The sequence below is a fragment of the Pseudorasbora parva genome, chromosome 2 (genome assembly GCF_024679245.1).
Source record: "Pseudorasbora parva isolate DD20220531a chromosome 2, ASM2467924v1, whole genome shotgun sequence".
Taxonomy (NCBI): domain Eukaryota; kingdom Metazoa; phylum Chordata; class Actinopteri; order Cypriniformes; family Gobionidae; genus Pseudorasbora; species Pseudorasbora parva.
Genome location: NC_090173.1, coordinates 36,328,611 through 36,343,643, shown reverse-complemented (window position 1 = coordinate 36,343,643; position 15,033 = coordinate 36,328,611). Strand labels below are relative to the sequence as shown.

Sequence of the window (15,033 nt, the reverse complement as noted above, 5' to 3'; positions counted from 1 at the left end):
ACGCGCTGCTGCTCTGACGTAGATTGAATGTTTTTTTCTTTTTTTTAAACTGTATTTAAAGAGGCTGCAAATCAAGCAAGCATGTTGATTGATAGACTGACCACAAGTAGGGTATAAATTAACCTCATTAAATCATTTAAATGTAAAAGTAAGAATGAATTGCATACCCGCTGAAAAACGAGCGTTCTAGCATCTATGAAATAGTGTTGCACGACTTCTTAACACATTACACATCACTATGATTGATCTCGTCATAAATGATAGGGAAACCCGCACAGCAGTGATCAAATTCTCTTACATTTTGCTTGGGAACTAATGTGGTCGGAACCAAAGTTTACAGGCCTGCGTTCTCTGGCTTTCTCAAGCGGAGCACTTCTACATTCTGATTGGTTGCCGCCGAACCACGTCATAGCTCATGACCATAAAGTTGAGCTGATTTCAACTCTCCTCGATGCCCAAATTGTCCAAGATGTGCCGCGCAGCTCTTGCTGGCCAGGCTACCATTGAAAATTAATGACTTCCGGCCACCTTGCCGCTCTCGCCGCTGGCGGTGTGAACGCACAGTGAGAGATTACGAAGAATGAGAAATTGCAGATATGAACTCATCCACGTTTTCCAACATTAAGAAAAATTGAGGAGGAAGAAATTGGGCTATTGCGCTTTATACATCATTTGATCATGATCATCAATAGAACATGAGTCATGTTTTTATGTCTCTACTGGTGCTGTTGTAGTACTTTGTGCCACATGAATGCTAAACCTTGTTTAACATGCATTGCAAGTTCATATCGTACAAGTTCATGAATGGCTCGAAGTTGTATGTATATTAAGCATTCTCTGTAAGTGACAAAATTACTATGACAGCCCAAGGCGGCTGTATTATTGTGGTTGAACGTGAAACATCTGAAATCACTGGTGTCATGCACAGAGAGTTTGCTTTTTGTGCTGGGGGCTAAAGGTGGTCTTTGTCCATTTGTAGTGATATTCTCAGCATGGGGCATGTTGGGACTTAAGCAGAGCAACAGATGCATGCTGGTTAGGACAAGAAACAACACAACACTGACTCTGGGTACTGCGGCCCAGATCTGTGGAGCTGATAACAGGGTAGATCTGCTCTTAACTAAGCTCAGGAATCTCCATTTGCACTGAGCAAAGGCTGGTCGAATGCAAATCCATCCATTACTGCTGTGGTTTCCATACAGCTTGCCTGTTAAGTAGGCAGCCTCTTCCCTCGGTTCTGCAACAGGCTCTGGTGATTTGCATTCAGCCTGTGTGAGTGAAGGCAACAAAACAAAACACTTTTGTGCCTTGTAATCCACAAACCACGTGTGTCGAGTGCAAAACATCATCAGGCTTCCTGCTTTCACAATTCTGCCCCTCCAGCCTCTTGGGGTTATGGTATGCACCCAACATGCAACAAAACAAAACTTGTTCTGGATTCCTGCAGCCAAGATCCCTTCGCCTCTCGCTCCTCCCCTCTCCACCCCTCCTCTTATTTCTAGCCATTGCATAATCTGCTCTCACTACCCCTGTACATGGCATTGTCTTTTTAAAGTCTGTTTTGAGCTAAAAAAAAAAAAAAGAAAAAAGAAAAAACACTGCACTGTTTATAACTGTCAAATTCAGTTTAGTGAATCATTACAAGGTTTACTTTTAGTCTATGAGCGTCTGTGTGAGTTGGGAGGTTTGTTCCAGCCCCACTTACTGAAGGCTTAATCTGATTTAGGTAATACTTACAAGACGATGCATTTTCAAAACTCTCACTGCCTGGTCAATTTAGATGATCATGCTGCTTTATAAAATGAAACCGTCTTCAGCACTGCTAAACTCAGCTGCGGTTATCATGGGATCCATGATGTCTGCAGATTGAAGGCACCGGAAGGGATGTTTTGATAGGAGACATCCACCCAAGTGTGCTCTCCTATTTTCCCAAACACTGCTTTCTGTTCTCTGCCCACCCCACCCAATATAGGGACAGCTGGGAGACTGTAGGGTTGGAAAGCATGAAAAAGTTTTGTCCGTTTCTGTAGTACTCTGGACTAGTGTAAGTGTGATTTTTGGTTGAAGAGAGCTCTGTGGAGGCCGACTGTTTTGAGGTCTTAGGATTGCGTGTCTTCCCCCTTCCCTTCATCCCAGCCTAAGATTACCAGGATCGAGAAGAAGGATTGCATGATCCATGAAGGAATGTTGAGCTGTGATTTAAAATGAAGACCCTCATGCATGCCTGCAAATCTGAGGCCTAGGGAAGGAGATATTTTGCTGACCCTCACTATTGCTTTGTAGTTCTTTTTATTTTAGGTAACAAAAAATAAAATTAATCATATTTTATTAATCATCTTGTTTGCCATTCATCTTTACATCTAGGTTGTCCAATATTTGGGACTTTTAAATAATGTTGTTAACTGGCAATTCGACACTGGCCGAGGTCTGTCAGGCAGTAATGCCCAGCAGGTTTTCCCCTCAACCTGTTTCAAGTAATATATATTATTATTTAGTCCATTTACATATTTTCTTTATGTATTTGAGCTGAAAGATGCATTGAATGTTACCAATAATATAGTATAATTTATGATAGGGATAATTTATATTGTAAAAAAACAGATTGTATCAGCTCAGTCGAATATGTGTATGTGGCAGAAATAATGTGCATTGCAGATAAATAAATAAAAACATTTACAGAAATTAGGTCCCCCATACTACTACAATATTTAATTATATTCAGAACAGGAAGGAAAAATGTAAGCATAAGTAAGGGATAATCCACGGCTAGCCATGCATTAAATGATTTTAATGCACGGCGTAGAGGCGAAGAAGCGCCTGACGCGAAGCGGAGGGTGGTTGCCTCTAGGTTATTTGCCAAGTTAAAAACAAGTTAAAGCTGTTACTGATGTTTTTTAAGAGACGGGTTAAAATGAAGGTTGTTTTCTTACGTCTTGTTAGTTCTAGCACACTGTCGCTTTAAATAAAGTAGAGCCATCGAAATGTTTTTATATGAACAAATTATCACATTTATTTAAATTCATTATTAGAGAGAGACAGAGAACTGAAAGAGAGAGAGAGAGAGAGAGAGAGAGATGCGTTCGCGATCTTTGTCAGTCTGAAGATCCCCTCGTTGCTTAAGCATAGCGAACATAACTTAATGGATATTTAATGGATTAATTAAAATTATTTATGAATGACAGGCAACACTTCAGTGACAAGGCAATCTTTATTTGAACTAATCATTATAGCCTAGTGTGAAATAAACCCGGCGGCAACCTATAAAGACACATCACATTTAATGCATTAAATTCAATAATATTATAGGTGCTCGAGTCTGTCAGTGTAGGTGTCATGACCATCATAGAATGTAAAAAAACGCACGACATACGGCGACATGTTCCGCAACTCGGTGTCATGTCCGTGTCAGTGTTTGTCGCGATAATGTCAGTGACATGACAATGAAGACTACATGTGCCATATGTGCCAATACGCCCATAGTCATAGATAGGTATACGTATACATATCTGCGCATAGTGACATGTGCCATTGGCTCCTGTGTGTCACGTCATGTCTCATGTCACTTAATATTGCCATAGATATGGAACGTTATACGTATAGACATATCCGTGGCTGATGCAGTCTGCCACTGTCACTCTGTTTGTAAGCGTAACTGTGTTACTATGGTTACCAGTGTTTATAGTGGCGGATTAATTTCGAACTGTAATCAAACTGACTGGAACTACCTGTGCATTAAACGGTTTTACTGCACACCTTCCAGCCAATCAGAATCGAGTATTTAAACAGACCATGGTATAAAACAAACCTAAATCATAGTGAAATTATGCATAAACAAATTAATTTAAATTAAAACTATAAAAATAATGTGCAGTACAAATAAACCTGGGCTTATGTACAGTGAGGAAAATATGTATTTGAACACCCTGCTATTTGCAAGTTCAACCACTTGGAAATCATTGAGGGGTCTGAAATTGTCATCGTATGTCCACTGAGAGACATAATCTTAAAAAAAAAAGTTTAAAAACTTTTTTTGCAGCTGTTTCATCCAAATAAATACATACATCATACATTGTGATTTCTGGATTTTTTTTTGGATTATGTCTCACAGTGGACATGCACCTACGATAACAATTTCAGACCCCTCCATGATTTCTAAGTCAGAGAATTTGCAAAATACCAAGGTGTTCAAATACTTATTTTCCTCACTGTATATTCATATATGGCTATCAAGCAACTTTGCATTCAAAAACAGGGATGTAACTGTTTTCTGTAAAAAAATAAAATAAAAATCAAACCATACCATTGTAGTGAGTATCAAGGCCCCACCCACACTCTCGCAGGATCGGTGGAACAGAACAACTCGTGACGGTGTGAAATAAATAGTTATAGAAATGTTATAGAAATGTAGAAAGTTAATGCTACAATCTCCTCCTGAATATCCTGAAAAAAGTCTGTTGGTGCCTCAATGACAACTTCACTCAGAGAAGCTGATAAACTCACTTGTCAATTATGACATCACACTCCTGTGTATTAAAAAAATATTTTTAAAACAAACACTAACACCAGCGTGATTTAAAAACTACCTTAAATAACAAACTATCTTTGGGTGAAAAGATTTTAAGTTTAATTTGATTGTTTCTCACATCCCGTTAGATTAGCAAACAATAGTAGGTTATGTCTTAAGTGACCATAAACAGTTGAGAGAGACAACGTGTATCAGTTTATTGGATCTGTGCGTTCTTAAAGTGATAGCAGTCTAATAATCCTACTGCTGTCTGTTTTTAATGAAACAAGACAAGGAGGAATTCACTTTTGAAACTTTAATCTTTTTCATTTATACAGTGAAGAATTTATGCAATACTTTATTCAATTTCTGGACCTAAAAAACTACTGTTAGATGCCTTAAGATGCAGTGTTTATTAACAGTGCTCCGTGGGCTTAGTTTCAGGTGTTGCTGAGTTGATAGGACTTCCTTTATAGCATTGCTCAGAAACTGATATCCTGGCCTGCTCTGAGCATGTTGTTCCTGTGTGCCCACACCCTTCATTGAAGATAAACAGCAGAGTGTGGCTGTGGCTCCAAGCCCAGCTGGGGAAGGGTTACCAAGGGTTTTCTTATGACATAATCCCCTCTTACCGAAAGCCACCTCAAAAGACCTGCGTGTACCTTATGTAGGCCTCAGCTAACCCCAAGATGCAAATTAGTGCTGTCATGTTTTGAAAGGGAATTTTATGTAGGGTTAGGTTTTTTCACCTGTTTCCATGGAGCTCTGATCTACAGCTTCATCTTCCACTGAGAAAGATGAGCATGTTGAGAAGGAAGCAGAACAACCAAACTCCTTCCTGTTGTCCTGTCAACATGCCAAACTGTTGAAATTGCAAGAGGCTAATTGGTCTGTTATACATCTTAGCGTCATGGAACATTAACTCAAGCCCCTGTTGCTGTTTCCTGGGCAGCTTGTTCCTGTTACTCACGTTTTCCAAACCAGTGTGCGCCTTGGTGTGTTCTTCCTTAATACCCAGATATATTTCGAGCTAGGTGAAAGAATACAGTTGTATGACATTTTAATCAAAATCAGAGCAAACCAAATTTCATTTGGAATTTATTTTTGGATTTCGATACAGCTTGCCAAAGCACCATTTTTTTACCCCTAGGCAAGAATGAAAATCAACTTAGCCAGGAGTATATTAGAGCCGTTTAGACCTGCTTGTCCATTTTCCAGCATCCTGTGATCACTGGTAATGTGCCGAGGCTAGCTGGAGGTGGTTTTGGTACAGTACTAAGCCACTAGTAGGAACTCTTAGAATTGTTCACACTGGTAAATTAAACTTGACAACGCAGATAACTTTTGAATTTCACGATAATACATACTTTGTGTATAGGCCTGTAACTTGCGGGCATCAGGCTATGCATATGCGGGGTACTGGTTGTTTTGGATGCATGCTTGCTTTTTACTAGGGCTGCACGATAATAAGTTTTAAAACTGCTGTCGTGATGTGTGCATCCCCAATTGGGGGTCGATCCGATATTAAAAAATCTGAATATCGTCCGATTCCAGTGAAGTTTTGTTTAAAAATTCTATGTAGAATTTCTAAACCTTAGTGTGTTGAATTGATAATCACTCTTTTGTGAGTTAAACACAATCAACTAAATACCGCCAACTTCATTATAAAGAAAAACAACAAATGAAAAAATATATTATCACAATTTATGACAAAAATAATACTATAGATGGTGAATAAAATAAATTAGTGGATAATTCAGCAGTAAAAGTTACAAAATCACGAGTGCACAATAATTGAATGAAATCTAAATTTTAGTGGGGGAAAAAATAAAGGAAACCACAAAAGTAGTTAAATCTTACACCAAATATATTCATGAAAAACAAGTTAATTTTTTAATAGAAATAGGGCCTATATACTGAGAAATTCAATTTATTTTTAATGTATAGAGCATCTTTTTAATGAGGCATAAACGTATTATAGATAAGGCAGAACAAGAAAGGCTATTAATAATCTTTCACAGCGCAAAAGTATTATAATATAGAGAGCCACAAAATGTGAATGCACATCTCGTGCACAGGATGATCTGCTTGAAGCAACTCGGAGTCCGCGCGCATCGCTCCGTCGGCATTAAGAAGCTCAAAACACAAAGGGAAGATATATCGATGCGTAGAGTAACAACCTTATCTATGCAATATTTTATTAAAGGCGGGCGTACACTGTGCGAATTCGGACACTCGGGAGGTCGTGAGATAGTGCAGACGCTGCGAGTCATTTAATTTGATCATCGCATCAAATCAGCTGGTACACGACACGACTGTTTGCACCGCGAGCCGGCCGCGATCACACAAGTTTTGATGTAACACAGACACCGGAGCTTTCAATGTTGCTGATATAGCTTCAGATACAAAAAATAAATAAAATAGTGTGCAAATGATTTGTTGAAAAGCAGAGAACAGTAGCCATTACTTTCAACCGAAACAACCAGAGGGAGATAAAAGGGTGCGTGTGAGAGAGGGAGAAAGAGTGTGTGTGTGTGTGTGTGTGTGAAAGCTGTATGTTTGCAGCCACTGAGCTAATAATATTCATAGATTGAGCCTATGTGACGTGCTTGTGCATGATTTGGCAATAGGGGACAGTCATATGCTGGTAAAAATCGGGCTGACTGCCCGAACTTTTTAAACATGTTTAAAAATTACCGTAAGGTCAGGAGGTGCTCTTAACGTGCTCAGCTCGTCTCGTATTTCTTCTCACATGTTGCGAGCCGCGACCATACGAGCATCCACGATGTCCACGGGATTTCTCCCGAGAAAAAAAAATCGTCTGCGAGTTCGTACAACAGCAAAAATCGCACCGTGTACGCCCGCCTTAAGACGTTTCTTTCGACAGTTTAACATTTGAGTTACTGTGTGTGAAGAACAATACAATATATAGTCCAGTGTTGTGATCTAACAGACAACCAATAGAAAGTAACACAATTTAACAGCAATAAACTCCAGCAAGATAAAGTAATTTTATGAGAAACCATAGATCGTTATCAACAGATCAAGCATAATAACAGGAACGGTTAATCATCGGGGAGTGGGTTTCATCGTGTTGACTGTCGTAACCAAATGTGACACAGTTTGAAATCTGAATGGAGAGTGACTGAGCCGCAGCAGTCAGCGGAGGGATGCGTGCATTAACGTGAACTTATGAGTTTAGTGATTTAAATATTCGTCTGTACCTCACATTAAACTATGGAATGGCTTCAGAACACTTATAATATAGTGCACAAATCGTTGATGATGCTTTATAATGTTTTTGTGCCTTTTGTGGGGCACTGGGGCTTAACAATAACACAATATTAGCACGGTATCGGATTTGGATCGGTCCTGTCTGTCCGATACCCGATCTGGCAAATAATGGCGGATCGGAGCCGATACCGATCCTGAGTATCGGATCGGTGCATCCCTATCCACAATAGTCACATAGCAGGATGTGTGATGTTAAGTATAGGGATCGTATGATCTGTACGGACCAGTTCTAAACACACGATTCTTTGATTAATTGCAAAGTTTAACCATCATAGATCTGTCAAATTAAACATTTGAGATTCAAATTAAACCCAGAGCAGCATGTGAATACTGAATTCTGTTCTCTTATGCTCTTCTCTATTTACGTTTGAACGCACACAAAACTGTCAAATGCCCATCTGTGAGTGCCCTCGTATACACAGTTCTTTATGGTTTATGTGAATGTAAATAATTGAAAAAAAAAGCTATGATATCTTGTCAGTCATCTCATCTCTTCCTACTTGTCATGTAATAGGTGAAATCTAATCTCATCGGTGTACGGCTGAACACGGTGTAACACCAACCAATGGGAGTAAATGAAAGATTCCAGTAATATTGTCTTTCAAAATACAATGTCTGAGATTACTGACATCCTGTCAGAGGGTTTTCATGAGTCACATCCGTCTGAGTTGAATGAGGCCCTCATTTCTTTAAGTGCATATCTCTGCAAAAATTACATTTTTGCTGATTGACAGGGTTATTTGACAAACTTTTACTCAAATAACCTTTTTTTCATGAGCACACAAGTTCATCTAGATAAATCAAATAATGAAGGGAACCTCAATTAACCTTCTGAAGCGATAGTGACAGTCTCTCATTTGTGCTCAGCTGTTTTCATTGTCAGTTGACGGTGCTTTGATAACTGACTGATTCTCTCTGCTCTGTTTTTCTCAGGGTGAATCGGTGAAATATTTCTTGGATAACTTGGACAAACTCGGAACACCGGTAAGCATGTAGCTGTATGTCATCATTTTGTTTGTGTTGGTACCTCACATTTGTGCACCAATTTTTGAGATTAGTAGTGTTTATAAGTAATTTAGTTTACTTCAGGATACCTTTTTAACTTTTAAAGGGAAGGAGGTAATAAGCAATTAATGCACTAATTTTAGAGCGCGTTCTGCTGAATGGCTTTAAACACAATTTAAAGCCATTCAGTGAAATGTGTTAATCCCCTCGGATTGAGCCCTGTCAACGGTGAGTTTACAGACCGAACATCTTGATGTGGGTCTGGCTTTGTCAGGCTAATTGTTATTAATGATGCAGCAATGTTTTTTGAAAACGAAACATCTGAAATTAATATTACCGTTTCAAAAAACAGCATTGCTGTTTGAGTTGTGTGGCTGAAGCTGTAGAGCTGAATGAACACCAGGAAACTTGAAGCACTTTGTTAGCAGGTTAATTAACTCCACTAAATGCATCCTATATGAGATTAAAATAGTTATACACACTATAAAATAACATAAAAATACTAAAACAATTTATATCAACATGTTGTAAATCTACAAGTAAGCTTGAACTAAGTTGCATGCTAGTCAGAATTCCTGTTGTGGAAGGTCGTGCACAACAACGCACTGAAACACGAAAACTAACACCCAGGATTCACGATGGTCCACAATGCATCCTTTCCCATTGAGCTACTGTCATTGATGAGAGAATTTCAATCAAAGTGTAAATCTTTTGTCATAAGGTGGCAGCAACATTATAGTCACACACAGCACGTCAAATGGAAGCAATGTAGCCTTGTTACAAGTTAATAGTGTTTTCACTGGAAATTCATAGAAGTAAAACTGAAACATTTTAGTATAACAGTATTGTAATTTATGCCATGGTCTGTCTGAATATTCGATTCTGATTGGCTGGAAGGTGTGCAATAAAATCATTTATACCATGGTCTGTTTAAATACTCGATTCTGATTGGCTGGAAGGTGTGCAGTAAAACCGTTTAATGCACAGGTAGTTCCAGTCAGTTTGATTACAGTTCGAAATTAATCCGCCACTATAAACACTGGTAACCATAGTAACACAGTTACGCTTGCAAACAGAGTGACAGTGGCAGACTGCATCAGCCACGGATATGTCTATACATATAACGTTCCATATCTATGGCAACATTAAGTGACATGAGACATGACGTGACACACAGAAGCCTCACTATGCGCAGATAATGCACCTATGATGCGCGTAGTGGCACATGCGGTCTTCATTTGTCATGTCACTGACATTATCGTGACTGACACTGACGACACTTGCATGACACCGAGTTCTGGAACATGTTGCCGTGTGAAGTGCGTTTTTTTACAGTCAGTAATATATTTTTTAAACATGTTATTTGTGTCACGTCTGTATTTGATTGGCATGTACCACTGAATGTTTTGTAATAGCCTACGTCACCCATTCTAGGAAAAACACAAAATAAATCGGGTCACTACGACTACAAATAAGGCATTAACAGACTTACCGTTACTGTAAAACGTTATTTTTGTGTGACATACTGACATTAGCCCTATGACATACTGACAGTGTGATATCTGAGATCTAGAACCTCAACAAGCAAGCGAAATATAATTTCACCTCCAAGCCTAATAAACCTGAAAAACTCCATGTCTAATTTCACGAAAACAATCACCAAAAATGAAATTTCCAATTGTTTTATTTTTTTATGTTTTATTAGCCTATTACTTAATTTAATGCATTAAATGTAGGCTAATGTGTAGTAGCCTATGTGGTTAAAGACGGGGGTTTATTTCACACTGGGCTACATAATGATAATTCGTTCAAATAAAGATTGCCTTGTCACTGAAGTGTTGCCTGTCATTTATAAATCATTTTAATAAATCCATATAATAATCATTAAGTTATGTTTGCTATGCTTAAGCAACGAGGGGATCTTCAGACTGACAAAGAGATCGTGAACGCATCGTGATCCTCTCTCTCTCTCTCTCTCTCTCTCTCTCTCCTTTCTCTTTCAGTTCTCTGTCTCTCTCTAATAATGAATTTAAATAAATGTGATAATTTGTTCATATAAAAACATTTCGATGGCTCTACTTTATTTAAAGCGACGGTGTGCTAGAACTAACAAGACGTAAGAAAACAACCGTCATTTTAACCCGTCTCTTAAAAAACATCAGTTACAGCTTTAACTTGTTTTTGACTTGGCAAATAACCTAGAGGCAACCACCCTCCGCTTCGCGTCGGGCGGTTCTCCGCCTCTACGCCGTGCATTAAAATCCTTTAACGCATGGCTTGCCGTGGATTATCCCTTACTTAATCCACAGGTAGTTCCAAGTCAGATGAATCATTGTTCTGTATTAGTACTGTATTCGTTTTCATTATGAACACACACACACACACGTTTGTTTTTGTAACATATGGGGACATGCCATAGGCATAATGGTTTTTATACTGTACAAACCGTATTTTCAATCCGACCCATCACGGGAAACATTCTGCATTTTTTCTTTCTAAAAAAAACCTCAACCTGTATGATTTATAAGCCTTTTGAAAAGTGGGGACATGGCCAGTGTCCTCATATTTCACCTACTCCTTGTAATATCTATGTCATAGCCATGTCATTATACACATTTGTGTCCTCATATGTCACAAATAAATTCCCACACACACACACAGGTCACTCGCATACAGAGAGCGGAGATCGCGCTGCAGATTCAGGAGCACAGAAACTTATCAACGCCACCCCACGACTTTAAGCAATAAAACAGCTAAGCTACTGGATCACTACATTAGATTTCTCACTAATGCACCTTTAAAAGTATGGTCTAAAAGGTGCACCTCCGTTGTAAATGCGCTTATCCTGTCAAAAAACACTAAAACATCAGCGTACAAATAATTTACAACATTATTTAACAATATGGTTTTCATTCAGATTGTGTGCTGCAGATGTTGCACTTGACTGTATTTTCTTTTTCTAAGTGATTTCAATCATATTTCAGGTAATTCAAAACCATCACTGTGAACAGTGCACATCTGAAGCGTCTCAGCAAAAGAAAGAAAAAACATTATTTATCAGCTTTAATATATCGGACACATTTTCTTATCAGGGCTGAGTTTCCCAAAAGCATCATAAGCTTAAGTTGATCGTAGGACTATTGCTACCAATGATGCCTACGATCAACTTGACCCATGCTTTTGGGAAATGCAGCCCAGGTCAATAACATTAAAAATGGTCGTCTATATGATGCATCCTGACTCAAAAGATGCATTCATGTTTGATTTAGGTGGAAATGTGGGCCTGGAAATTGATTCTATAAATATTGACAGTAGTTTCAGAACAAATTTAGGAAACTTAAAATTGAACATTGTCATCATTTACTCACCTTTGTCATTGCAAACCTGTCTTCTGGGGATATTTTGATAAACATTGGCAACCAAACAACTTTTGAGCTTCCAATGTATGGACAAAATACATGTCTCAATATTTTATTTTATGTTCCAACCAATAGAAAGAAGATTCTTTTTTGGGTGAACAATCTCTTGAAAGCACTCACGGATGGGGTTTGTCCAGTGCATGTTAAATAAACACCTCAGTCTGTACTTGCATTCAAAAGACTTGATTAAGTGCAATATAATAACAGCTAACATTGCTAAAGTGCTCTTTTATATTGACACAGTCAAAGTAGTCTTAGATTAATCACTTTATATAGCAGAGCCTGAAGGAAATACTGAATGGCAAATGCTGAGGATAATGTCAGACAGATGAATGCCTGTCTGTTTTTCTCACAATGCTGTGGGGCCTGGCAGGGTTTCCCTGCTTAACAGCCAGTACAGACAGAGAGAAGTGAAACTAGCTCTGCTGACATCAAAGGTCACATGTCAACCCTTTCTCATAATATAACAACTTTTTCGCATAACATCTTTACTCAAAAAATCTTGAGTTTTTGTGTAAGATATTTCAAAGAATCAGTTGAAGACACTGTGTGACATGAGGCTGGGTGATTTAAAGAAGACGATAAGACATGAGGGTTTTCTTACTCAGATGATCCATGTGCTCACACTGATAAAAAATAATACATGTTTTTTTGAGAACTCTAGTCATTTAGATCCCTGTATTTATTCCCATTTCCTTATCATTTTATATGTGGAGTGTGTAGATAGATTCGTTTTAGCAGATCATTTGAAATCGAATCTGGGCAGCTGTAACAGCTTCAGTGTCTGGCTGATGCACGAGCACCCAGTGCAGTTCCCTGTGCGTCATGTGACTTGCCGCCTGCCGCTCGTGTTCTTTCTCTCAGTACAAACGGATGTTTGTGGTTTTGTGCTCTTTCTAGATGCTGCTAACTGCAGTAATGATTAGTATCTCAGCTTTGACTCCATACAGCTCTGTTCTAGAATGAAGGATCAGATAACCTGTTTTAAACTCAGGGTTTATGAAAACAGTCAAACTGGTTCATATTGTTTAAAGCAGTTCATATTTTTTAAAGCACTATTGCCACATTAGGAAAAGAGACTGAATGTAACATTCGGGTTTTTTACCCACATATCTTAGTTTCTGTATTGCGCTCCTTGACGTCATGCTGTCGTGCGGTCTTCGTTCTTGCGTCTGTCACTATATTTCTGTTCTGGGAAAAAGGAAGCAGTGTTGAATGCACTCTGGTCCAGGCGGCACGCCTCAGACTGGCTGCTCTTAACTCTGCCACGTCACGGCAATGTGGACCCACTTCTGCAATCACACTATCGACAAACAGGAAGAGGAAATACTGCACTCTTCCGAGTGTTTTCAGAGAGGGAAATGGCCGCTTGATTCTGTTGTAAAGTATTTTTGTTTCAGTTTACATTTATCCTTCTTGGGTGGATGAAGTGTGGGAGTCAAATGTTTGGGAAGAGACAGACCTCAGTGGCCCAGACTCATAAATATTTAGGAGAAGATGAGGAAGAAGGGTTACCTCAGGCATGTGACAATGCAGGCATGCAGAGTATATGTCAGGGAGAGGTGTGTATGTTTGGTTGAACTTCTCTGAACTTCTCTGTGGAAAGGGCAATTCATCCTCATATGACTAGAACTCTCAAAGCATTATAAGATACAGCTTAAGCTCTGTTGACAGTATCTACAGCATGCTAGTGATTACAGATAATAATTGACTCTTCAGTTTGTAAAAACAAAAACTGTTGGCAAGTTGATAAAATTTTAGGTTAATTTGTCAACACAAAAATGTGGGAATGTTTGTTTGTGTGGTTATTAAACACTCTAGCAATAGTTACTCAATACAATTGTTCAGTGTAGATTACATGTAAATAGGGCTGGGCGATATGGCCAAAATTTCATATCCCGATATAGCTCATTTGATATCCCGATAACGATATACATAACGATATAGCAACCTTTCTATTAATTCAGTTTATGAATAGTCTATACAAAATTGCAATGTGGAAATGCAGTTTGAAATGATATACAAAACAAATAAAGGTAGTATGGACTACATTTTTATTTTATTTAGAACCTTTTTTAAAGCAAGACTGTTAGTAAAGTTAACACCTGCCTATAGGGATGTTAACCGATGACCGTTTGACCGATGGCTGACCATATCATCGTTAACCGATCAAAGTTGTCGGTTAAAATAAATAAAAAAGTGATCTCTAAATTAGGCTATTATAGACAGTGGACTAAACGCTACAGTTGGCCGTCTCATTCCAAAATCTTTTTGTGTGATTGAACATATCCCTCGCACTCAATTTTTCATAACTCGCCTGTTTGTACTTAATAAACCAATAAAAACATTTGGCGCGCTCACAAGGTTTGCAAAAAGTAAACACTCGAGGTTAGAGCCAGAGCAGACGACAGTATGAAGCGTGCATTTCGCTTAAGATGGGCTTACATTTGGAAATATATTACATCTTCATTTCAGTGGAAACACATAAGGTGTTGATCGTCTTTCTTTATTATTGTTAGCAGTAACGTTACCTCAAACTAAAGCGGCGTCTCTTCGGAGCTGTCATTTTCTTAAATGAGCCGCGGCAATGTTTCAAATGAGCTTCTAAGGCTGGACAAACGCCTTTATTTTCAACGCGATCACCTCGTACCCAAACCATTTCGAAACTAAGGAGCCATTTGTCCTCTGATTACAAACAAGCTCCTCTGCGGCGCGTTTGCGGGACTCGTGTTTCGCGCTGTGGGGGATTTTAAAAAAGTGACGTGAGTGGAAGGGAGGCTGCAGCGCGTGTGTGTGTGTGAGTGAGCGAGA

At 38.7% G+C, this 15,033-nt stretch overlaps 1 protein-coding gene across 1 annotated transcript in view; it reads left to right on the top strand.

The window, feature by feature from the left end:
* Positions 1–15,033, top strand: part of gna13b (guanine nucleotide binding protein (G protein), alpha 13b) — a 56,650-nt gene that overhangs the window by 37,416 nt on the left and 4,201 nt on the right. The window contains exon 3 of the mRNA XM_067418730.1: positions 8,732–8,782. Within this exon, the coding sequence (XP_067274831.1) occupies positions 8,732–8,782 (51 nt within the window). The remainder of the gene's footprint in view (positions 1–8,731; positions 8,783–15,033) is intronic.